Source organism: Heloderma suspectum, chromosome 1 (assembly GCF_057233095.1).
Source record: "Heloderma suspectum isolate Gila_16-S chromosome 1, 16-S_ref, whole genome shotgun sequence".
NCBI lineage: Eukaryota > Metazoa > Chordata > Lepidosauria > Squamata > Helodermatidae > Heloderma > Heloderma suspectum.
In genome coordinates this window covers 425,382,979-425,406,338 of record NC_139458.1, presented here as the reverse complement: position 1 = coordinate 425,406,338, position 23,360 = coordinate 425,382,979, and the positions used below count along the sequence as shown (strand labels likewise).

Below are 23,360 nucleotides of genomic sequence, written 5' to 3'. Positions count from 1 at the left end.
ACCTTCATCGAGAGAGGGACAGGGGGAGTGCAACCCTGTTAATTCTGCTCGATCTCTCATCGGCTTTTGATACCATTAACCATGATATCCTCCTACTCCGTGAGATGAGTATTGGAGGCACTGTGCTACAGTGGTTCCAGTCCTACCTACGGGGCCAATTTCAGAGAGTAACATTGGGTGACTATTCCTCGGCCACTTGGTAATTGAGCTACAGGGTGCTGCAGGGTACCATCCTGTCCCCAATGTTGTTTAACATCTATATGAAGCCACTGGGAGCGGTCATTAGGGGATTTGGAGCTAAATGCCATCAGTATGCTGATGACACACAGCTCTGTCTCCCTGTGACATCTGAATCAGGAGAGGCTGTGCAAGTCCTGAATCAGTGCCTAGACTCAGTGATGGGCTGGATGAGGGCCAATAAACTGAAGCTGAATCCTGGCAAGACGGAACCCCTGTGGGTGAGTGGTTCCCGGATCCGGGAGGTAGGCTCATTGCCTGTTCTGGATGGGGTTGCACTCCCTCTGAAAGATCAGGTCCGTAGTCTGGGGGTACTCCTAGATCCATCATTGTTGCTGGAGGCCCAAGTGGTCGCGGGAGCTCCGAGTGCCTTTTACCAGCTTCGGCTGGTTCGCCAGCTATGGCCTCTCCTGGACAGGGATAGCTTGACCACGGTGGTACAAGCATTAGTAACCTCAAGGCTGGATTACTGCAATGCGTTCTATGTGGGGCTGCCCTTAAGGCTGGTCCAGAAGCTGGAGCTAGTGCAGAATGCAGCAGCTCGGCTGTTGTCAGGAGCTGCTTCTTTTCAGCGTGTACCTCCTTTGCTGGGGGAACTGCACTGGCTGCCTATTCACTACTGAGCCAGGTTTAAGGTACTAGATGCAAGGCTTTAAGCGTAGTCAATGAAGCAGAAATAGACGTTTTTCTGGAATTCTCTTGCTTTCTCCACGATCCAGTCAATGTTGGCGATTTGATCTCTAGTTCTTCTGCCTCTTCGAAACCCAGCTTGTACTTCCGGTAGTTCTCGGTTCACATACTGCTGAAGCCTAGCTTGTAGGATTTTGAGTATCACCTTGCTGGCATGTGAAATGAGAGCAACTGTACGGTAGTTTGAACACTCTTTGGCGTTGCCCTTCTTTGGAATTGGAATGTAAACTGACCTTTCCCAGTCTTGTGGCCACTGTTGAGTGTTCCAAATTTGTTGGCATATTGAGTGCAGCACTTTAACAGCATCATCTTTTAGGATTTTAAATAACTCAGCTGGAATACTGTCATCTCCGCTAGCTTTGTTGTTACTAATGCTTCCTAAGGCCCACTTGACTTCACTCTCTAGGATGGCTGGCTCAAGTTCAGTGACCGCACTATCATGGCTATCAGGGACATTCAGATCTTTCCTGTATAGTTCTTCTGTGTATTCTTCCCACCTCTTCTTAATCTCATCTGCTTCTGTTAGGTCCCTGCCTTCTTTGTCCTTTATCATGCCCATCTTTGCACAAAACGTTCCCTTGAGATCTCCAATTTTCTTGAAAAGACCTCTAGTCCTTCCCATTCTATTGTTTTCTTCGATTTCTTTGCATTGTTCATTTAAGAAGGCCTTCTTGTCTCTCCTTGCTATTCTCTGGAACTCTGCATTCACTTGGCTATATCTTCCCCTTTCTCCCTTGCTTTTCGCTTCCCTTCTTTCCTCAGCTACTTGTAAAGCCTCCTCAGACAGACACTTGGCTTTCTTGCATTTCTTTTTCTTTGGGATGGATTGAGTTGCTGCCTCCTGAACAATGTTACGGACCTCCGTCCATAATTCCTCAGGCACTCTGTCTATCAGGTCTAATCCCTTAAATCTATTCCTCACCTCCACTGTGTATTCATACGGGATATGATTGAGGTCATACCTGAATGGTTTAGTGGTTTTCCCTACGTTCTTCAATTTAAGCCGACATTTTGCAAGAAGCAGCTCATGATCTGAGCCACAGTCAGCTCCAGGTCTTGTTTTTACTGACTGTATGGAGCTTCTCCATCTTTGGCTGCAAAGGACATAATCAATCTGATTTCGATATTGACCATCTGGTGATGTCCATGTGTAGAGTCGCCTCTTGTGCTGTTGGAAAAGAGTGTTTGCTATGATCAGCGTGTTCTCTTGGCAAAACTTTGTCCTGCTTCATTTTGTACACCAAGCCCATGCTTGCCTGTTATCCCGGTGATTTCTTGACTTCCTGCTTTGGCATTCCAATCCCCTATGATGAAAAGGACATCTTTTTTGCGTGTTAGTTCTAGAAGGTGTTGTAGGTCTTCATAGAACCGCTCAACCTCAGCTTCTTCGGCCTCAGTGGTTGGGGCATAGACTTGAATTACTGTGATGTTGAATGGTTTGCCTTGGATTCGTACTGAGATGATTCTGTCGTTTTTGAGATTGTACCCCAGTACTGCTTTTCCCACCCTTTTATTGACTATGAGTGCTACTCCATTTCTTCTACGGGATTCTTGCCCACAGTAGTAGATATAATGGTCACCTGAATTAAATTTGCCCATGCTTGTCCATTTTAGTTTGCTGATGCCCAAGATGTCAATGTTCAATCTTGCCATCTCATGTTTGACCACCTCCAGCTTACCTTGATTCATTGACCTTACATTCCAGGTTCCTAAACAATATTGTTCTTTACAGCATCGGATTTTCTTTTCACCACCAGACACATCCACAGCTGAGTGTCCTTTTGGCTTTGGCCCAGCTGCTTCACTCTTTCTGGCGCTACTTGGAAATACCCTCTGTTCTTCCCCAGTAGTATATTGGACACCTTCCGACCTGAGGGGCTCATCTTCCAGCATCATCTCTTTTAGCCTTGTGATATGTTCCATGGGGTTTTCTTGGCAAGAATACTGGAGTGTGTTGCCATTTCCTTCTCCAGTGGACCACATTTTGTCAGAACTCTCTGCCGTGACCTGTCCGTCTTGGGTGGCCCTGCACAGCATAGCTTATGGCTTCACTGAGTTACGCAAGCCCCTTCGCCACAACAAAGCCCTAAACAACTTGGGACCAGGATACCTGAGAGAGCGCCTCCTTCCCTACCAACCTGCCCGGTCACTGAGGACATCAGAGGGCATGTTCCTGGTGGTTCCACATGGACCTATGGCCCGGTTGGAGTCCACCAGGAGAAGAGCCTTCAGTGTGGTTGCCCCCTTCCTGTTGAATTCCCTGCCTTCAGTGGTCAGGCAGGCGCCAACATTGTGTGCTTTCCGGCGCCTCCTGAAGACTTTGTTCTTTCAAGAGGCCTTCCTTGCATGACCAGCTGTTGGTTGTTGAATTCCACTTCGTTGGGATTTGTTTTTAAAAATGTTTTAACTTTTTAAACTCTTTTAACCATTGTTTTATTCTTATGTTGTTCACCGCTCCGAAATCTTCTGATGAGGAGCGGTATATAAATATTGTAAATAAATAAAATAAAATAAAATAAATTATTAGCCTCTCCTTGGCCAAGACTGGTACGGTTTCAGCTTTTGTGCTCTGACTGCTCAAATCTAATTCCCCATTCTTCACAAGATTATACTGCAGGGTCCCTGGCTACCTCCATGCCCAGTTTAGCTTTATTTGATTGGAGGTCTATGAGTACATCCTAAAGTGAACATAAGCAGTGGACAGTGTTCTTGTTCCCAGAAAGGAGACCATTAATTGCACCTATGAGGCTACTGTAAACTGACCTAGGAATCTTGATTGATTTCAGAGCAGGGTTAAGAAGTGTTTTTACATAAGGGAGTGGTCTGCTGATCCCTGACTATTCCCAGGTATTTCTAGTGGAATCTGCACAGACTCCTTAGTCTTCCTTCTAAGGAGTTCCCTTAGATTCTGTGTTTGAAGGTTTGCTTTTAGGTAACCGTAACTTTTTGTCCTAAGCCTAAATGTTCCAAGGGGAACATTTGCACACACTTGTGTGTATGGCACTCACTTGAGATGTGCAGGACTTTGAGGGTATCTGCCATCTTCAGAACTAACATGACTCCTTAAGATAACTGTAGGGATATCAGTTGGGCGCCCATTTCATTTTTTGCTCAGCACCTTAGACTGGTCATGTCAATCTCTTCCTGTGCTGCCCAGCAAGGCAGGGGGGGTGATTTTGTGCAACACGCTACCCCACCCTGGATGGACACAGCACTGCTTTATGTGCTCCAGTAGGGGGCCACTAGCATAATCTATGTTTTTTTCTATATGTACCTTCAGTAGTATCTTTGCTAGCATGGCTGAGGAGAGTAAGGCGTACATTGTACCATGGAGCTGTAAGAGCATACATCTCTTATACCTCCTCCTTTAGGAATTTGGAGAAAAGTCTGATCCTGTTATTGGATGGGAATGTGAGAGATTCAATAATGGATGGTCTTCACCTCTTTCAAGGCTGCCTTCAGGAGACAAGTACTCCATCAAGTGGTCTCAGTTTGGGAGATAAATGCAACAGCCCAGACCTAGGATGGGTACTGCTTTTTAACATCCCATTTGAGGATACCTCTTCCACTGTAGGAAAATAGAACATACGACTTAACATGGCAAGTTCTTTTTCTACAGTGGAGTGTATCCTACCAAACCTGGTTGGAGGTGTCTCACTGTTGAGGGGAACAGCAGTTGGTCTCCAACTCTCAGGGTTTCTCAGTTAATGTCTTGGGCCCTGGAGACATCCCACACTTCTTCATAAGTATTTTATTGTCATTTGTAAGTATTCTACTGAATACTTATCTTTAGAAATATTTCACTGTTCTTCCATCTTTAGGATTACAATCCCTACATGAGCAGGGAGAGCTGAGTAAGTTTAGAGTTAGTATAGCATCAAAAATACTGTGCTAAGTCCTAAAACTGGGTGGGGGCTGTCTCCCACCCAGGAAAACACGTACAAGTGTAGCCCTGCCTATTGGAGTGAGTCGGAAGACCCATCCATTCAAGGATCCCCTCCATCCACTGCAGAAAATGAACTTGTCATGGGATGTCCAATATTCTATTTATCATTGTTGCTTTCTTTGCTCTGATTTCCATTCTCAGTTATATGTATCATCACCTTGATTAGCTAGGAGTCATTCATGTGTGGAAACAAGCTTCTGAACACATATCCTTAGCTGGATGGGGAACGGAGTACAGTCCTAATTAGATACTTTGAATACCAGGCAGCTGTTCTGGATTAATCCTCCCCATCCCCATTCACCCCATTTTGCCACTGGACAGTACTATTCAAATGATCTCGCTGGGACTACACAGTCGCAGTTCCAGATCAGGGGTCATGTTTTTCCAGTGTAGACTTATCTTCTAGATAAGACTGGCCACGCTAATTAAAATGACATTCTCTCATCCTTCACCTCTTTAGAAGCTAACAGCTCTTCCTTCTGCTCTGTAGTTTGTGGTGGCATATTGGTTTTTGACTCCTTCTTCAAGGCCATCAATGCATCTCGCTTCTGCTTTAGATAGTCCTCACGTTCCCTCAGTTCTTGTGCTCCAAGTTCTGATAATTTCTGGTAGAATTTAAAAAACAGTTTTACTATGTAGTTTCTGAAACACATTTTCATCAACTAGATGGAGATTCATTTATGGAATAATGCAGCATTTTTCTAAAAGTTGTTAGCTTACTTATTAACCTAAATTTAAACAGTCCCAGCATCAAAATGGCAAAACATAAGAGAAAAACGACACAGATAAAATTCGTTAAGGCATACTTGCTACAAGGAGTGATTGGATGCCTTCCCCCAAACTCCACCAAGATTCTGGTACTTGGATTGCTTCTGTATAAGTAAGTGAGATTCTGTATAAGTAAGGGGTGTGTGTGTGGAGAGGAGATGCAAGCCACAGGGAGAAAAGTACAGGCACTCTGGCTTGGATTCAGTCTGAACCAGAGAAGGGTTGAGGGGGCAGAGGGCATTCATTTTGTAATGCACTCACTCATTACGAGTAGGACAAATTATTTACATATTTATGGACTTTTTATGAATGATGGCAGTATCACTAGTCACGTGCAAACCACAGATCTCTTTTGTAGCAGCAGGATATGTATATCCTGGTTCCAGTCATTATGCAGCAGTAAACCCAGGTTTGCTCAGATGTACAGTCAACTGGGAGCCACAGTCAATCCTGGCTTCCGGACAAGTGTACCTGTTTGAGAAATATTGCCCACATTGACACTTTACGTTTTTAGGTAAAGCAAGAACAAAGAATCTTTAAGGTGTCACAGACTCTGTTGTTTTTGCTGTAATTCAGAACACCACAGTTACTCCTCTGAACACTGTATGCAGAATCTTAAGTATACATGTAAAATGAAAGTGTAGCATGAAGAGGCCTTCAATCCAGTTTTTCTTCTTAATCCTACAAGTCATAATGTATAATCTAGAAGTGACTATCTAGGATTGCCCTAGATGCCCTAGGATTGCAGAGCTGAAGGGAGGCACACTCTGGCCTCTGCCTCCAGCCAGGACACCAAGGGCCACCGGGAGGCTGCACTGCCTGCCTCCCGGGAAGAATTTCTTGGCCAGGGCAAACCAACCTGACCTTCCCATTGGCCAGTGAAGGAGCACCAGCTCCAATGCTTGCTTTCCTCTTTCCTCCCAATTCCTTTTTCCTTTTGTATCACATCTATTAGATTATGAATATGCGGGCAGGGACTGTCTTATCTTTCAACAGCTGTACAACACTTAGAAAACACAGGAATGCATGACTGCTTGAATCAGATTTTCAGAACTGACATTCTTTCTCAAAAGCCATGTAACTGACATGGATAAAATAGATGCCTTCCTTATCCAACTCAAATGATTCTATGTGTATGTCCATCCTACCATATACCCCAAACTAGATCGTGTCATTTACATTCTTCCCGTATTATTAGAAGGAGAACAAATAGATTTTTGTTCCAATCTCTGGACACATTTATTCTAAACCACAGTAGTTACAAATCAGGGTATTTTTCTATGCAGAGCACTATAAAGTGAGTTTGTAGCACATTCCCATCCCTGTGGGTCAGGGCAGGTAATGCTGTTTTCTTAATATCTGTTTTGAATGGAATAATTTTGAGAGTAAACACAATTTCCTTAGTATGTATGGTGTGGGTCAAAGATCTAAAAGGCTAAATAAAAACAAGACAAAAAGCCTAGTTACACATAAAGTAACAGGTTCTTTCCTATTTCCGCTTTACAAATCACCTGCCTTCTATCTCCCAAGTAACTCAATTACTGAGTCAGCAATGAGGAGACCTAGGTTTAAGTCTAATGGCTATTCTGCATCTGTTAATGGTTCTCTCACTTCCCCCTTTTCATTCTCTGTTGGTGTGCCCATGGTTCTGTCCCAAGCCCAATTCTTTCTACCTTTATACAACCTCAATTTTGAATAATTCATTTGGTCACCAGTTATCATTTTCTGTGCTGATAACGTTCAGCTCTACAAATCTTTGTCTGATCTCCCTCTTCTTTAACAAAGAGTTCTGATGCTTCCGCTGCTATTTCTTGAGGATGGCATCTTATTTTTAAGAACTTTGATAAAAGTGAGCTTCTTCTTTGCCTTCCTCATTCTATTATAACCTCAAGTGTTATCTCTGATTCCTCTCTTTTTCTCTCTCCACCACTCAGTTCCTAAATCTTGTCTTTCATCTTCGTAATATCTAAAAATGTGCCCTCTTTTCTCTCCCTTGAAGCAACTAAGGGTGCAATCCTACAAGATCCGCCCTTGACACTCATAAACCTCCACTGCGCCTCCCGCTCTGCATTTCAGCTAGCTGAGGCTTTTTCTCCTCTCTAGCTGAGGGAGAGGGAAGGAGGCCAGAGAGGCTTCAGGATACGGCATAAGCCAGCCCCTCCAGGCTCCTCCCATCCCTGCCCAGAGGAATGCCCCCTTTACCTCCTCTCCAGGGTTCTTTTGCGACCTCAGAGAGGCAGCTGGCATGGTTCTCTCCATTACAGCTGGGAGGGGGAGGAGGAAGGGAGCTCAAATTCCTGGGTCCAAGGCTGGAACACTGTCTCCAACCTCAGACTGAGGAATCCAAAATATCCTATACCCCCACTCCCCCGACTCTGTCTACAGGCCATAGGATTGCTCCCTAAGACTCTTATTTACTCAGCTTCCTGGACCTTCCTACCTCTTCTCTGAAAATCATGTTATTCGTTTTTACATTCTACACTGACTCTCTCTTGCTTCTCATATTCTGACTTTTAAATATCTGCATTCTCTTACTCCCATCTCTTTGCTCTTCTTTCATTCACTTTACTGTTTCTTCATTCCTTTGGTATCCAGTTCTTCCATTCTCCAACTGCACCCTTTTTCCCTTGCTACTCCCTATCATTGGAACTCATTGCCTCCAGGCATCTGACTGGATTCCTTCATTAGCACATTTAAAATCCTGATAAAAATGTACATTTTCATTCAAACATTTAACTGATTTTGCACATCTACCTTTTCCCCTCCACTCTCCTTTCCTTGTGTCTTGTCTTATTTAGACTGTAAGTCCAGAGGTAGGGCCTGTGTCTTATTCTCATTTTATATGCAAAGCATATAATTCTTGTAAATGCTCTGGGAATAATATTTCAGTGGATCAAACTATATACACAACTATGACAAAATATTAAAAAGTAATCCAAATTATATACTAGTTACAAAATAATAGTATATTTTAAATGGAATCAGCATTCAGCTTACACGTCCCTCGATCCCTGTTTGCTTTGTTACAGATTCAGAACCATTCCCAACTGCTTTCTTGCGACTATCTTCGTTCAGTTTGGCAGAAGACAGTTCCCGGTTGGATAAATCTTTGCGTTTTGCCTCCAGACCTAAATTTACATTGAAAGAAACAAACATATCACATGCTGGGGAACATGGGAGGGAGGTTACTGTTGCACCCATGTCCTGCTTGTGGGTTTCCCACATGGGCAGCTGGTTTGCCACTGTGTGAACAGAATGCTGGACTAGATGAACCCTTGGTCTGATCCAGCACAGCAATTCTTGTTCTTATGCTCATCATGCAAGCACAAATTAAATATCTGCTGTCATTACACCTTGACTGGTTTTAACCAAAAATGAAGAATTTTAAAATGGACATTTCGCTTCCTAAAAGTTGCCAAATACTAATCTTTTATTGTTGTTGTTGTTGTTCAGTCGTTAAGTCGTGTCTGACTCTTCGTGACCCATGGACCATAGCACGCCAGACCTTCCTGTCCTCCGCTCTCTCCCGGAGTGTGCTCAAGTTCATATTCATTGCATCAGTGATGCTATCTAGCCATCTCATCCTCCGCTATCCCCTTCTCCTTTTGCCTTCAATATTTCCCAGCATCAGGGTCTTTTCCAGGGAGTTTTCTCTTCGCATTAGGTGGCCAAAATATTTGAGCTTCAGCTTCAGTATCTGTCCTTCCAATGAGCAGTCAGGGTTGATTTCCTTTAAAATGCTCCACAGTCTTCTTTTTTTGAGGTGGGGGAGGCTCCCACAACAATATTCTGAGGGAGGGCATTATTTTTTCAACATTTTACACTTGTGAATCTGAGACTAAAGAAAAGTGACTTGCTCAAGGCCACACAGACCCATAGCAGAGGTGGGATTTGAGGCCATCTCTTCCCGTGCCTAACAAAAAACCAAGTCCCTGATATTGCAGCAGCTAGATTACAACTTTAAATATAAGGAACATCGGCTACAAATGAGAAATTAATCAATGTAGGTTTACAAGAAGTTGTTAACTACTGAAAGTATAAAATTCTGGAATAATCTCCCTGGAGCAGTGGTGGGAGAACAGAAGGAGATCTTTAGTCAATACAATGCAGGAGGAAAACAAACAGTAACAGTACTAGGTATTTAATTTCCAGTCTACTGTGAACTCTAATTTTTCTCAAAAGAAAGATTGCTTCACAATGTAAGGTAGTTGACTCTGCTCACCTATTCAATTGAATACAACCTTCCCCCTTGCATATATTTCTCAGACCTTTATTAAGTTGAGACAGTACAGCTGCTCAAACAGAACACCTCGTTAGTCACTAATCTGTCTTAATCCCTGACTTGTTCAGTAATATTAGCTTTATTTCTCTCATTTTTCTTTCTCTATTTCTCTACATAGAATCATAGAATCATAGAATAGTAGGGTTGGAAGGGGCCTACAAGGCCATCGAGTCCAACCCCCTGCTCAATGCAGGAATCCAAGTCAGAGCATCCCTGACAGATGACTGTCCAGCCTCAACTTGAACGCCTCCAGTGTGGGAGAGACCACCACCTCCCTAGGGAATTGGTTCCATTGTCGTATTGCTCTAACAGTCAGGAAGTTTTTCCTGATGTTCAGCCGGAATCTGGCTTCCTGTAATTTCAGCCCATTATTCCATGTCCTGCACTCTGGGATGATCAAGAAGAGATCCTGGCCTTCTTCTCTGTGACAACCTTTCAAGTACTTGAAGAGTGCTATCATATCTCCCCTCAGTCTTCTCTTCTCAAGGCTAAACATGCCCAGTTCTCTCAGTCTCTCTTCATAGGGCTTTGTTTCCAGTCCTCTGATCATCTTTGTTGCCTTTAGGTACTATTGCTGCTATTTTTTCCTGTCTGTTCTCCTCTCTGGGGCACCCAAAACTGCCCAGGGGCAGCATGTTGTAACATAAAGATGCATCCTCTTACATTTACCTTTGGATGAATGGGCAGATGGGTTTTGCTCATGTTGGGGAAAATTGTGACAGCAGATGTCTAAAGAGCTCCTAATTTTCATATTTTAAACATACAACATAAAGTTTGGCATCAGTTCACCTGACACATCATGATTTTGTCTCAGCATAAATAGGAACAAACATGTTGGGTATTTTTAATCTGTGTATGTCAGATACTTGCAAATATCATACCTGATGATAGTTTGGTGGTGTGATCAACACGTTCCTTAGTTCCTGCACTTGCGCTCAGATGTCCTGGAGATTTGTGTGCACCATCAGATGATCTCAGCTTACCATGTGACTACAGATTTAAGAAGACAATAGACAATGAGACAATGTCCAGTAATGCATTCCAGGGATTTAAAAAAATCAATGGATATAGTAAAATCCATTCAAACTAAAACACATTCTATTTGAGGAAATTAGTGCACAGGCATTAACTACCAACTCCACTCACTGCTGCTTTTAGCAGCTGGACGGGGCCACTCCTTCCCCTCACCATTGGGGCCACTGGAACCAACTCCTCTGTGAGGAAGAACAGCAGAACCATCTGCCGTGGGGATTGGGGTATCCTCTGGGCACCCTGAGCCTTACCTGCAGTGGTAGGAATGACAAGAAGCAGGCTGCTTCAAACTAGGTCCCACTCTGTAAGACCAACAACATCCAGCTGTTTTACAGCCATTCTGAGGAAGTTGGCTCACCAGGGTATTTCTTGGAGGCCCACCAAGGCCTGTTATTGAACTGTAAGCAGCCGTTTCTATCCCAGCTGGTCTGTTTAAGAACCATATAAACATTAAGAATTGGTGCCTGAGTTTTCTTGTTTTCCTTTTCTCTCCTCATCTCTTCTTCCTTCTGTGTCATGTGGTTTTAGATTGTAAGCCTGAGGGCAGGGACGGTCTTGTGTTTATTAAACTGTAAAGGCGCAATCTTATGCAGGTTTAGACAGGAAAAAAAGCCCTACAACTCCCCAAATCCCCTAGCCTGCATGGCTGACTGGGGCATGCTGGCATTGTAGGACTTTTTTCTTTCTAAACATGCATAGGATTGCATTTTAAGCTGCTCTGGGAGCCTTTCAGCTGAAGAGTGGATTACAAATACTTTAAACAAAAAATTCCAGTTGCCTTTTAAAAACACCCTATCAATATGCATGCTACACTAGTAGGGCAAGGCTGCTCCCCTAGCCCTTAGCATGCAACACTAAGGAACATATGGATTGATCTCAACTGATCATTTTCTATCACATAAGGACTCAACCACTCCAAATACTAGCTACTATGGCCACCAGTGCCAGAAGATGAGGTGACACATTATGCTGATGTAGGAATCCTGATGCCTGATCCTTTGCTGTACTGCTGTATAGCAGAGTACTGCTTCAGCTACCTGTTCCTCCATTACCACACCACATATGTCCCATTTAGTTTGCCATTTGATTGAAACACAGCCTTTAACTCCATTTGGACTGTTTTCCTAATGCCATCAGTCAGCTCATTAATATGATAAAGGCACACCAGTAATATCCATGCCATCATGGCCCAAGTACACAAAAAAGAAAAAGCAAAAACCTCAAGAGTTACAAACAGAAATAACCTTTATTTGCAACAGGAACGTGCTGGTCATTTTATTAAGCCAGTAAGACCTGATGAGACGTGGATGTGTCTGACTGAAACCTGGATTTATAGAGCAGTTATCAACTGAACACCAACATACCTCTTTAGTTCTTTTCCTTTCTTGCTCTAGATCATATTCTTCCTTAGACTTCCTGCAAAACAGAGAACAATACAATACGCAATGCTTCACTACAGTCAGTGATTCAGAGTTCTTTAATAACCTGCTCACTCAAAATGCAAGAGTAATTCAAAATGACACACAGACCTCCCAGCTTCCCAGTCCTCACAGTCATGCTCCTCAGGGACCTCCCAGTTGTAAATTCCCTTCATAATCTCATGAAAAGATCACACAATATGCCAGGGAATCCTTTAGGTTCAACAGAATGTTAATTATTCTCTGAACTGTCGAACTGCCAACTCCCTGTGAAGGAGCTGGACAGTCCACTCATTCTGAAGCGTTGCCTATGTTATCCGAATATCACAAAACCTCTACGTTACACTAGCATTGCACAAGCACCTGCAAGCTCTGTTTGAGGGAGTCACACAGTGGTGCCTATGGAGGTCCAGAACTTTCCTTACACAGTAAGGGAAGAGCCAGGAGGAAAAATAATTATGCAATTTTCAGTGATCCCATGGGGCAGAACCAGGGCTACAAAATGTTAGTGTAGGTATAGTTCCCACTCTGTTCTGGCTGTACAGGTGCATATACCAGACAAAGCTATCAATGATGATTAGAGTATCACAATTTTTAAAAAGTTATTATTTATACAGCCCCATCAGTGCACATGGTGATTTACCATGTTTCATGAGCAAAGAGCATAAAGTTCCTGGCCCGCAGGAACTTATCATCTAAAACAGACTAGAGTGGAGTACAATAAAGCGGGGGGGGGGGGGAGAGAGAGAGAAAGCAAGAAGGGTAGCATGGGATGAATGTAAGCAAATGCAGTTGTATGTATGTATGTATGTACCGCCTTCATCCAAATTGATTCCAGGGCAATTTACAAGCACAAAAAACACATAACTCTAAAACAAACCAACAATAAAAACAGCAGATAAAAAAGCCAAAAAATACAATACTGCAAAATGTACTTAATGTTGGTTACAACTGAGAACAAATTCAGGAGAAAGGGTAAAGACCACATGAAAGGGGTGGGTTTTGACAAGTGATTTGTAGGTGGAAGAGAGAGGTGGAACTAGGGATGTCAGAGAATTCCACCACCAATCTTGGGGAGGCCAAATGCCAGCGCATTCAGCCCCCCAAAATCGGTGGCAGAACGGTCTGCCCCCCCGCGCCCCCCCCCCCAGGACGGGCCTTGCCTTGGGTGGATCTTCCTGGCAGCGGCGGTGGCTCCGGTTCAGTCTTCTGACCAGCTGCCGCCACCGCCATTTCCAGTAAAAAACAAACAAAAGAAGTGATAGGCTACGTAAAGATTTACGTAGGCTATCACAGCTAGATTTTTAAAAAACACCATGATAGGCTACGTAAATGTTTACGTAGCCTATCACGGCTGATTTAAAAGAAAAAAAACGCGCGTATGCAAATGGCGGCGCCCATGGGCGCCGCCATTTGCGTACACGCGTTTTTTTTTTAAATCAGCCATGATAGGCTATGTAAACATTTACGTAGCCTATCACGGCTGACTGCAGGGACGCAAATGGCGGCAGCTACGGCCGCCGCCATTTGTATCCCTGCTAGCCAGCGGCTGGATGTCCAGCCGCTGGCGGAGCCAGCCGGTGGCTCCGCAGAATCCCTGTGGAGCGGAGCCGGCCAGAATTTTGGGGGGGGAGGGACAGAGCGCCTCCCCCCCAGCCAGAATTTGGGGGGGAGGGACGGAGCGCCTCCCCCCCACCGCGAATCAATTTCGCTAAAAGGTAAGTGACTTTCGTACATCCCTAGGTGGAACTATGTACATGTTCAGTGGGCTAACTAAATATGTTGTAGAGACAGAAATTTCCTTTGAGAGATTCATGAATTTATGTGAAATTAAGAATTTTACACTGGATCCAGAGAAGTGTTGACAGACTCAGTGGAAGGTGGATTTATCACCCTCTCCTCCCTCTGGCAACTCTGCACAAGTCCCCTGAAAAGTCTCTCCTGAGGGTCAGGAAATCCTCCTGAATGGGATGGGCTGTGGCACGGGGGAGGGGGCCGCTGAGGGGGAATTGCTGCAAATTGTAATGAGGTGCCTTCCATGTGTGGGAGCTCCCACTAGGGGAAGGTGCCTCTGCTCCATTTTTGGGTATTCCCCCTTTTCTTCTCAGCACCATGGGCCGCTCCAGTCCGGAGGGAGATGCAGGAGAGGGAATCTTTTTCTCTATCATTGGGGCTGTAAAGCTTCTGTTGGAAAATGATATGCCCACAAGGCCACTCCAATCTACAATTCCATTCAAGGCCATGCTGACAGCTAACACTGCCTGTAGCATCATAATGTCATAACAAAGGCTAGTGAGTAGGAGACCAGAAAATCTATCTGCTAATATCAGCTGAGGATTCTGCTAAGTCCCTGCCATCATGTGACAATCTATATTTATCAGAGGAGCATCTAGCCAAATCAATAGAAAGAAACCAATCAGAACACTTCTTTTTACCTAAGAACCTCCCTCAGTATTTTCATTTCTTCTTCTTCAATTTCAGTATATGCATCAGACCCATCTGTCAAACAGTCAGGTAACACACCTATTTAAGAAAAATGAAAACAAAGAGTTGTACAGAAGGATGACAGGAAGTTTTCTATAGATGAAGTAGGAGCTATTCTCTGGTACCATTTTTTTTTTAAATGAAACATAGACCAAAAAGTGCCGAGAATCTGGAGAATAATTTTTGGAAGTAACTCATTTCAGGTGATTGCCACAGCTCTTCACTGAATACATGTAAAATAAAGGGGGCATCTGCTACCAGAAATCCTGCTAGATGAATACAGAATCAGAGAGCTTGGAAGCTCATACATCTGTAATAACATCCTTGAACTTTGTTTGTTAACCATGCAGAAAACCTAATAAACAGTTTTATGATCACCTTGAAAAATACAAAACAGATGACATCAGAATGTTTTTTCTTTTACACGAATACATATTTACCTTGTGGGAAACTTGGTGGGATGAATCCCATGACTGGAATACAGAAATTGAAGGATATAACTTGTTCAAAAAGAACAGAAGGAACAGAAAGGGAGGTGGAGTTGCACTACATGCTAAAAATATATATCTCTGCACAGAAATACAAGAAGATGAACTTGGTAGCCCCATCGAGAGCATCTGGGTGAAAATAAATGGAGTAAAGAATAAAAGGAACCTGGTGGTCAGAGTCTACTCCCGGCCACCCAACCAAGGAGAAGACAAGGATGAAACTTTTGAAAAGCAAACTGCCAATGTTTCAAGGAAGCATGATGTAGTAGTAATGGGGGACTTCAATTTCCCCAATATTTGCTGGGAGACAAATTCTGCAAAACATGGGCTCTCCAAGAACTTTCCTGACATGCGTTGCTGATAACTTCCTCCTACAGGAAGTAGAGGAAGGAACTAGAGGATCGGCTGTCCTTGGCTTGATCCTAACCAACAGAGATAACTTAGTGAATAAAGTACCAGTTACAGGTACTCTGAGGGAAAGCAACCATGTTATACTTGAGTTCTTGGTTCTAAAGGAAGCAAAAGCCGAGTGCAGCCAAACACATACCCTGGCTTTTAGGAAAGCCAATTTTAATAAACTCAGAACAATTTTAAGTACGGTCCCATGGCAAGTAATTCTAGGGATAAAAGGAATCCACGATGGGTGGGAGTTTTTGAAAAAGGAAATCCTAAAGTCACAATTACGAACAATTCCAACAAGAAAAAAAGGCGGAAGACAACAGTAGAAGCCAATGTGGCTTCATAAAAAGCTTAAGAGATGACATGAAAACTAAAAGGGACATATATAGGAAGTGGAAGGAAGACCAATCTACAAAGGAAGAGTACAGGCAGATAGCACAGAATTGCAGGGATGGCGTCAGGACAGCTAAAGCTGAGAACAAGTAGAAGTTAGCAAGGGATGCTAAAAGCAACAAAAAGGCTTTCTTCCGATACATGCAGCATAAAAGACAGAGGGAAGAAATGGTGGTTCAACTATTCAATAGGGATGGCAAAATGATAACCTATGACAAAGAAAAAGCAGAAGTGCTGAATTCCTACTTTGGCTCAGTCTTCTCCTGAAAGAGGGTCTATGACCCCCCTGCCAAAGACAAAGTACAGGCTGAAGGGGCAAGATTAGCTTGAGACTGATAGGCATATGGTCAAGGAACACCTAATTACTTTGAATGAGGTCAAATCTCCCGGGCCAGATGAACTGCATCCTAGAGTAATAAAGGAACTGACAGAAGAACTCTCAGAACCGCTGTCTATTACCTTTGAGAAATCATGGAGGTCAGGTGAAGTGCCAGATGACTGGAGGAGGGCTAATGGTGTCCCTAACTTCAAAAAGGGCAAAAAGGAGGAACCTGGGAACTACAGACCAGTCAGTCTGACATCAATCCCGGGGAAAATTCTGGAGCAGATTATAAAGCAATTCATCTGTAAGCACCTTGAAAACAACGCAGCGATTACTTGAAGCCAACATGGATCTGTCAAGAACAAATCCTGCCAGACGAATCTGATCTCATTTTTTGATCAGGTAACCTCCCTTGTGGGCATAATATGCCTCAACTTCCCTCCCATGGGAATGCTGTGGACATAATATACCTCAGCTTCAATAAAGCTTTTGACAAAGTGCCCAATGATATGATATCCAGATTAGCAGACTAGCTTAAAGTGGGCTAGATGAAACAACGATCCAGTGGATCCACAGTTGGCTACAGAATTGGACTCAAAGAGTGCTTATCAATGGGATCTTCTCCAACTGGGGAGAGGTAACGAGCAGGGTAGCGCAGAGCTCAGTCCTGGTCCCAGCGCGCTTCAACATTTGTATTAATGACTTAGAGGAGGACGTGCAGGGAATGCTGATCAGATTTGCATATGACACAAAACTGGGTGGGATAGCTAATACCCTGGAAGACAGAAACAAAATTCAAAGTGATCTTGATAGGCTGGAGCACTGGGCAGAAAACAACAGAATGACATTTAATAGGGATAAATGCCAAGTTCTGCACCTAGGAAAAAGAAACGAAATGCACAGTTACAACATGGGGGATACTTGGCTCAACACTACAAGCGAGAAGGATCTTGGAATTGTGGTAGATCACAAGCTGAATATGAGCCAACAATGTGATGTGGCTGCAAAAACGGCAAATGCTATTTGGGGCTGCATTAAGAGAAGTATAGCTTCCAAATCACATGAAGTACTAGTTCCCCTCTACTCAGCACTGGTTAGGCCTCATCTGGAGTACTGTGTCCAGTTCTGGGCACCACACTTTAAGAAGGATGCAGACAAACTGGAGAGGGTTCAGAGGAGGGCAACAAAGATGATCAGGGGACTGGAAACAAAGCCCTATGAGGAGAGACTGAAAGAACTGGGCATGTTTAGTCTTGAGAAGAGAAGACTGAGGGGAGACATGATAGTGCTCTTCAAGTACTTGAAAGGTTGTCACAGAGAGGAAGACCTGGATCTCTTCTCCGTCATCCCAGAGTGCAGGACACGGAATAATGGGCTGAAGTTACAGGAAGCCAGATTCCAGCTGAACATCAGGAAAAGCTTCCTGACTGTTAGAGCAACACGTCAATGGAACCAATTATCTAAGCAGGTAGTGGGCTCTCCCACACTGGAGGAACTGAAGACGAGGCTGGACAGCCACCTGTCAGGGATGCTTTGACTTGGAGTCCTGCATTGAGCAGGGGGTTGGACTCGATGGCCTTGTAGGCCCCTTCCAACCGTACTATTCTATGATTCTATGTCAGCACTAGCAGCAGCAATAGGAGGGAGGAGAACAAGACGAACAAGGTAGAGATCAGTTTAGTCCTTTAATCAGGCAGTAAACAGGCAGAACCTTTCAGCCTATCATCTTCCCACTAGGTCTCTTGTTGCCATTCTTTTCCATCTCTACTCTTTGCCTTTTCCTAATATGTTTTCTTTCTGCCCTCTTGGCCCTCTGTATTTTATCCCTTTAGTGCCACTATTTTCACCTCTCCTGTCTCACTGTTGACTCTCTCGGTCCCTCTTGATCACTTGCCCATACCTCAGTGAGCCCACAAAATCCTTATGTCCCAGAAAAATCTGAAGCCTGAAAAATCTTTTTTGTCACAACAGAAGAGATAAGAAGACATAATTGACCATTTCTTACCATTTCTTTCTTGAATTATTCTAATGGCTTGCAACTGCATTTCAATGTTTTTCTGGACCATCATCTCTTTAAACAATCTGAAATCTTCTGCTGCCAATACTGGCTGCAAAATGGCCTGTGTGGAAAAAGTGTTTTAACCTTATAATGCCAACAACTTCACAGTTTAATTCAAAACAGGCTCAACACCCATATTCTAGCAATAATCTAAATATAGTTGGAAAGGTTTGTTAAAAGCTTCTGAAATAATTATTGTAGACACAAAACCAAGACCCGTGTAGCTTTAAGGCTGCAATCCTATACTCACTTGCCTGGGATAAGCCCCACTGAACTCAAGGGACTTACTTCTGAGTAAATATGCATAAAATTGCAGTCTAAGTGTTTCTGATATTCATCCCTATGCCTAATATTGTTATGTTGTAAACCATCTAATCTCTCTCATGGGGAGAATCTTTCCAGAACGTAACAATAATAAGCATTTATCTAGCACTTTGAGCATTCAAAGCACTTCATGTTCATTATCTCAGTTATTTGTACCATAGTCTGTACCCTACCAACACAGGTTTCTGAGGCAGCTAATAAGAGACATTTATAAAATCAAATAAAACAGTTATACAACAAAAGTAAGCTACTAATAATCAAACAACAGAAGTACAAAACTAACCAGTAAGAAATTGGAGTAAAATCAGAAATAAAATCACTAACAGACCTCAGGCAACAAAAAGTGGTCTTTACTAGCTTCCTATATGATCCCTATATAGAACCCCTAGGGTAGAGTTCCACCCAGTAGGTGCTATAATCCTTACAAGTTTTTAAGGTAGATCAGTACATAGGAACATCGGAAGCTGCCTTATACCAAGTCAGACCATTGGTCCATCTAGCCCAGTATTGTCAACACTGACTGGCAGCAGCTCTCCAGGGTTTCAGGCAAGTGTTATTCCTGTCCCACCTGGAGATGCCAGGGATCAAACCCAGGACCTTCTACATGCAAAATATGTGCCTTGAAGCCAAGAGTTAGCCAAGCCAAAATACTGCAATCATAGCTGAGTTTTGAATCAAGAACTTCCCAACTAATAACTCACAGACTTGGCTACAACCAATACTTACTATGGTAGTGAATTGAAAGATCACTTGAAAGATGTGAGGGGAGTGTGTTTGAAGGCAAAAGATTGAAGATTGTTTGAAGGCAAAAGATTGAAGGCAAAAGGAGAAGGGGACGGCAGAGGATGAGATGGCTAGATAGCATCACCGATGCAATGAATATGGACTTGAGCACACTCCGGGAGAGAGCACAGGACAGGAAGGCCTGGCGTGCTATGGTCCATGGGGTCACGAAGAGTCGGACACAACTGAATGACTGAACAACAACAACAAGCTGTGTACTCCTTTTAGATGTAGATGGCCACCAGGAATACATGATCATGTGAAGGCAAGGGGTAATGAGGTTAGGCCAAACGGGATGGGTCTGTATTGAAAGTGCTGGTTCTGGTAGGCAAAGTGCAGGAAACATCTGTGATGTGGGGAGATTGGAATATGGAGATAAGCTTCAGTGAGATCAATCAATGTGAGAAATTCTCCTTTCTGAAGGGCTTCTCTGATTGTTTGAAGAGTTTCCATGTGAAAACATCTGTACATGACAAATTTGTGGAAGTGTTTGAGATCCAGTATGGCCTGCTACCCTCTGTCTTTTCTGACAACCACGAAGAAGACCAAATAGATGCCTTTCCCTTTTTCTTGAGCCAGAACCTGTTCTATGGCCCCTATCTGAAATAGATGATGTACTGCTTCTGAAATTATATGCTTTTTGGTGGTGGTGTGATGTTGATGATGGAATGAATCTGGGAGGTAGATCTTTCCAGAATTCAATGTGGTAGCCCCTGCTAATGGTGTCTAAATTGAACAGTCTGATGTTGATTGTTCCTAGGCTGGGAGGAAATGCTGGAGTCTTCCCCCCACCTTGGGATTGCTCATGTCAGAATTGTTGGCGTCGAGTTTTGGCTGACTGAAAGGAAGAAGATGGTTTAGCAGAGGAGATAGATGCACTGGTGCCTCTGAGCTAGAAGCACTGTCTGGATCAGGCTGGTTTTGGGAATCTGAAGTTTTTAGAATGAAAGGAAGACTGGTTAGTAGACCTGAAGGGACGAAAGGAAGGGTAAGGCCTGTTAAAGGACTTCCTATCCTTCCTACTGAAAGATGAGGACAAGACCTGTTTCTTATCTTTGTTTTCTAGGAGGATGCCTTTTCAGGCTTTTTCTCCAAACAGCCGTGTTCCTGTGAAGGGCACTGCGGCGAGGTTTCCTCTAGAGGCAATATCTACATTCCAGTGCTTAAGCCAAATGGAAAGACGTGGCTGCCATGGACCATGCATTACACTGAAGTGCATCCTGGGTGGTATCTGCTAGGAAAGCAAAAGATTTTGAGACCTTAAGCTATCCTCTATATAAAGTAGTCTGATTTAAGTCTTTATTGTTTATAATATCCTCCATCCATAGTAAAGAAACTCTAGCGAATTATGAGGAAACTGCTGATGCCCCTAGGCTAGGGCTGATACTCCATGAGCTTTCTTTAATGCTACATCAGACCTTCTTTCATCCTGATCCTTAAGGAAAATGTTGCCGTCTTTTGGCATGATTGCCCCTGACAAGAGTGCTGCCACAGGAGCATCTACAAGAGGCATTTTAAGTTCTCCCATGACATCCTGTGGAAATGTATAACACTTTTGTGCATGAGGCGGGAGAACTTTTCCTGGAGCCTGCAGAGGAATGCTGACTTGGAATAGGGCTGGGTCCTTTTAAATTAGAAATCTTTTTTCTGTTTTTAGGATTTGGAGGAGGTGAAGAGGAATCAGATGCACACATGTTGCAAGTATGCTTCTTTACATGGCCTGTTCTAGCAGATTGCTTATCTAATAAATTATCACTCAAGTTATCTAGTACTACCATGGTGAGTTGGGAAAGTACTAATTAATCCATTTGAGAAATGTTTATTATGGGGGCAGGGGGAAATACCTTTATTCCCTTGTTGTAGATTGGAAGAGATGGAGGGAACAGCAGCTTCTTCCTGCTAGGAGAAATCGAAACTACTTTCCCAAACTGCCTCCCATCTAGTTTGGAGGGAATCCTCAGGGGTAGGGAAATCATTAAGGGTTCTCATCCATTTTGCAGGTCTGGTGTTGGGTCCCCACATCCCCTTTTCATCTTCTTCAAAGCCCGAATTAAGCCTAATTGTGGCCTGCATGTTGTCTCGGGAGAGGGTGGCATGGTCAGCTGTCACAAGCTTCCCGACTCCCTCAACGTCAGCTGTCCCCTTATGGCTGGATTGGAGCTTTCACACTCCATTTCGGTGAGACTCAGCAAGCGGCGTGAGCTGGCAAGCTGGTTTTCTCAGGACTGATCATATCAGGAGTTGTCAGCGAAAACACACTCATTGAGGGAGGTGAAGACACTCCTGCTTTTGGTTTTCTGACTATACTTACACATGTAACTGCTTTGTGTTTGATTGCAGCCTTGGGGCTTGATTTCTTCACTAATGGAGCCATAATAAAGGGTGAAAATGGAGCAGCAGAAGAAACAGAAACTAAAAGTAGTTTTGTTTTTGTTTCGTTTGGGGAGGGGGTTAAAGGAGAAGAAGCTAAAAATGTCTGGAAGTTAAAGGTAAGAAAATAAACCTTTTTGTAGCCAGAAGAATGATGGTAATAGCAGAAGTAGCTTTTTTAAAGAGAAGAGATGAGAAATAGCTCTTTCCTGGGTGACAAGCAGGGACAAACTGGCAAGGAGGAGCTTGGGACCAACAGAGTACTTGAAAATCTGTCACATGGTCCCTGCTTTTCCCTGGGTGATAGGGGGAGTTAACTCATTGTGGGATGCCTTCCTCACACCAACCTGGAGAATAGGACTGCACTTCAGTGCATTTCAAGGGAGGAAGGGGAGTGCAGATGCAACCACATAAGCAGTTCTCCCCCACCCAGAAAATGCTAGCGCTGCATTTTCCACCTCCTGTGGTCTACTGCTGGTAAGACAAGAAAACACCTTGCCCCTGTTTGCAGGCCCCCCTCCAAAAGTTACTGAAAGAAGAGGTTGTGGCCTGAGAACAGAACTGTGAGACCAGGGGGTCATTTTTGGCTCACCCCTAGAATCAGATTTGTAGGAGGCAGCATCAATTTTTTAAGTACATGTGCAGATTCAACGTTTCTGTTGAAGCAGGTGCTTAGCATGCCATTCCAACAGATGCACTCAACTGATATTGTGAGAGGCTGGTTCCAACACAACTATAGCAGCACACTCTGTATCCTTTGAGTGTAAGGATATACTGGTGCTTTGGGGTATGCGAAACAACATTAGGACGTAATCCAAATTGTTCTCCTGGCCTTTCCATCCACATTTCACCAACACAAACCTTTTGCGCAATAACTGTCAACACAATAATATCAATAGGTGTGTTCGCACATAATGGTAAACCATAATTAAGAGTTATATGCATGAGCAGGAACGAGCCCACACAAAGCACTGGGCTTGCATGTTCCCTTCTCCTCCCATGCAACTGTGGGGAGGAATAAACCAGACTTCAATATTGCTTTAGCAGACTCCTTGTTTGAAATTACGTGTAAACCAGGAATTGTAATTAAAATGAACTCTGGGCAACTGCTAAACAATCCAACTTCAAACTCTGGATTTGTTTTGTGATTTGTTTAGCAAATTTGTTTTGCACTTGATCCTATGCCCTTCTTTGCCAGCTCCATAGAACCCTGGATAACTTGCTAGGTCATTTCCACTGCTGCTTACTTTTTTACTCAGTTTCTACAGGGAAATTAAGTAGAGAGGGGAACAGTCCTAAACGTAATTATGCACAAAATTCATTACCTTGAATGGGTAATTTCAAGACATTTGTGCTTAGCTGTAA

At 43.5% G+C, this 23,360-nt stretch overlaps 1 protein-coding gene across 1 annotated transcript in view; it reads right to left on the bottom strand.

Moving 5' to 3' along the window:
- CFAP36 (cilia and flagella associated protein 36) overlaps positions 1-23,360 on the bottom strand; it is a 41,551-nt gene that overhangs the window by 7,469 nt on the left and 10,722 nt on the right. The window contains exons 4-9 of the mRNA XM_084829283.1: positions 18,465-18,579; positions 14,809-14,896; positions 12,320-12,371; positions 10,805-10,913; positions 8,639-8,769; positions 5,326-5,478 (exon numbers count right to left, since the gene is read on the bottom strand). Coding sequence (XP_084685409.1) covers positions 5,326-5,478; positions 8,639-8,769; positions 10,805-10,913; positions 12,320-12,371; positions 14,809-14,896; positions 18,465-18,579 — 648 coding nt within the window. The remainder of the gene's footprint in view (positions 1-5,325; positions 5,479-8,638; positions 8,770-10,804; positions 10,914-12,319; positions 12,372-14,808; positions 14,897-18,464; positions 18,580-23,360) is intronic.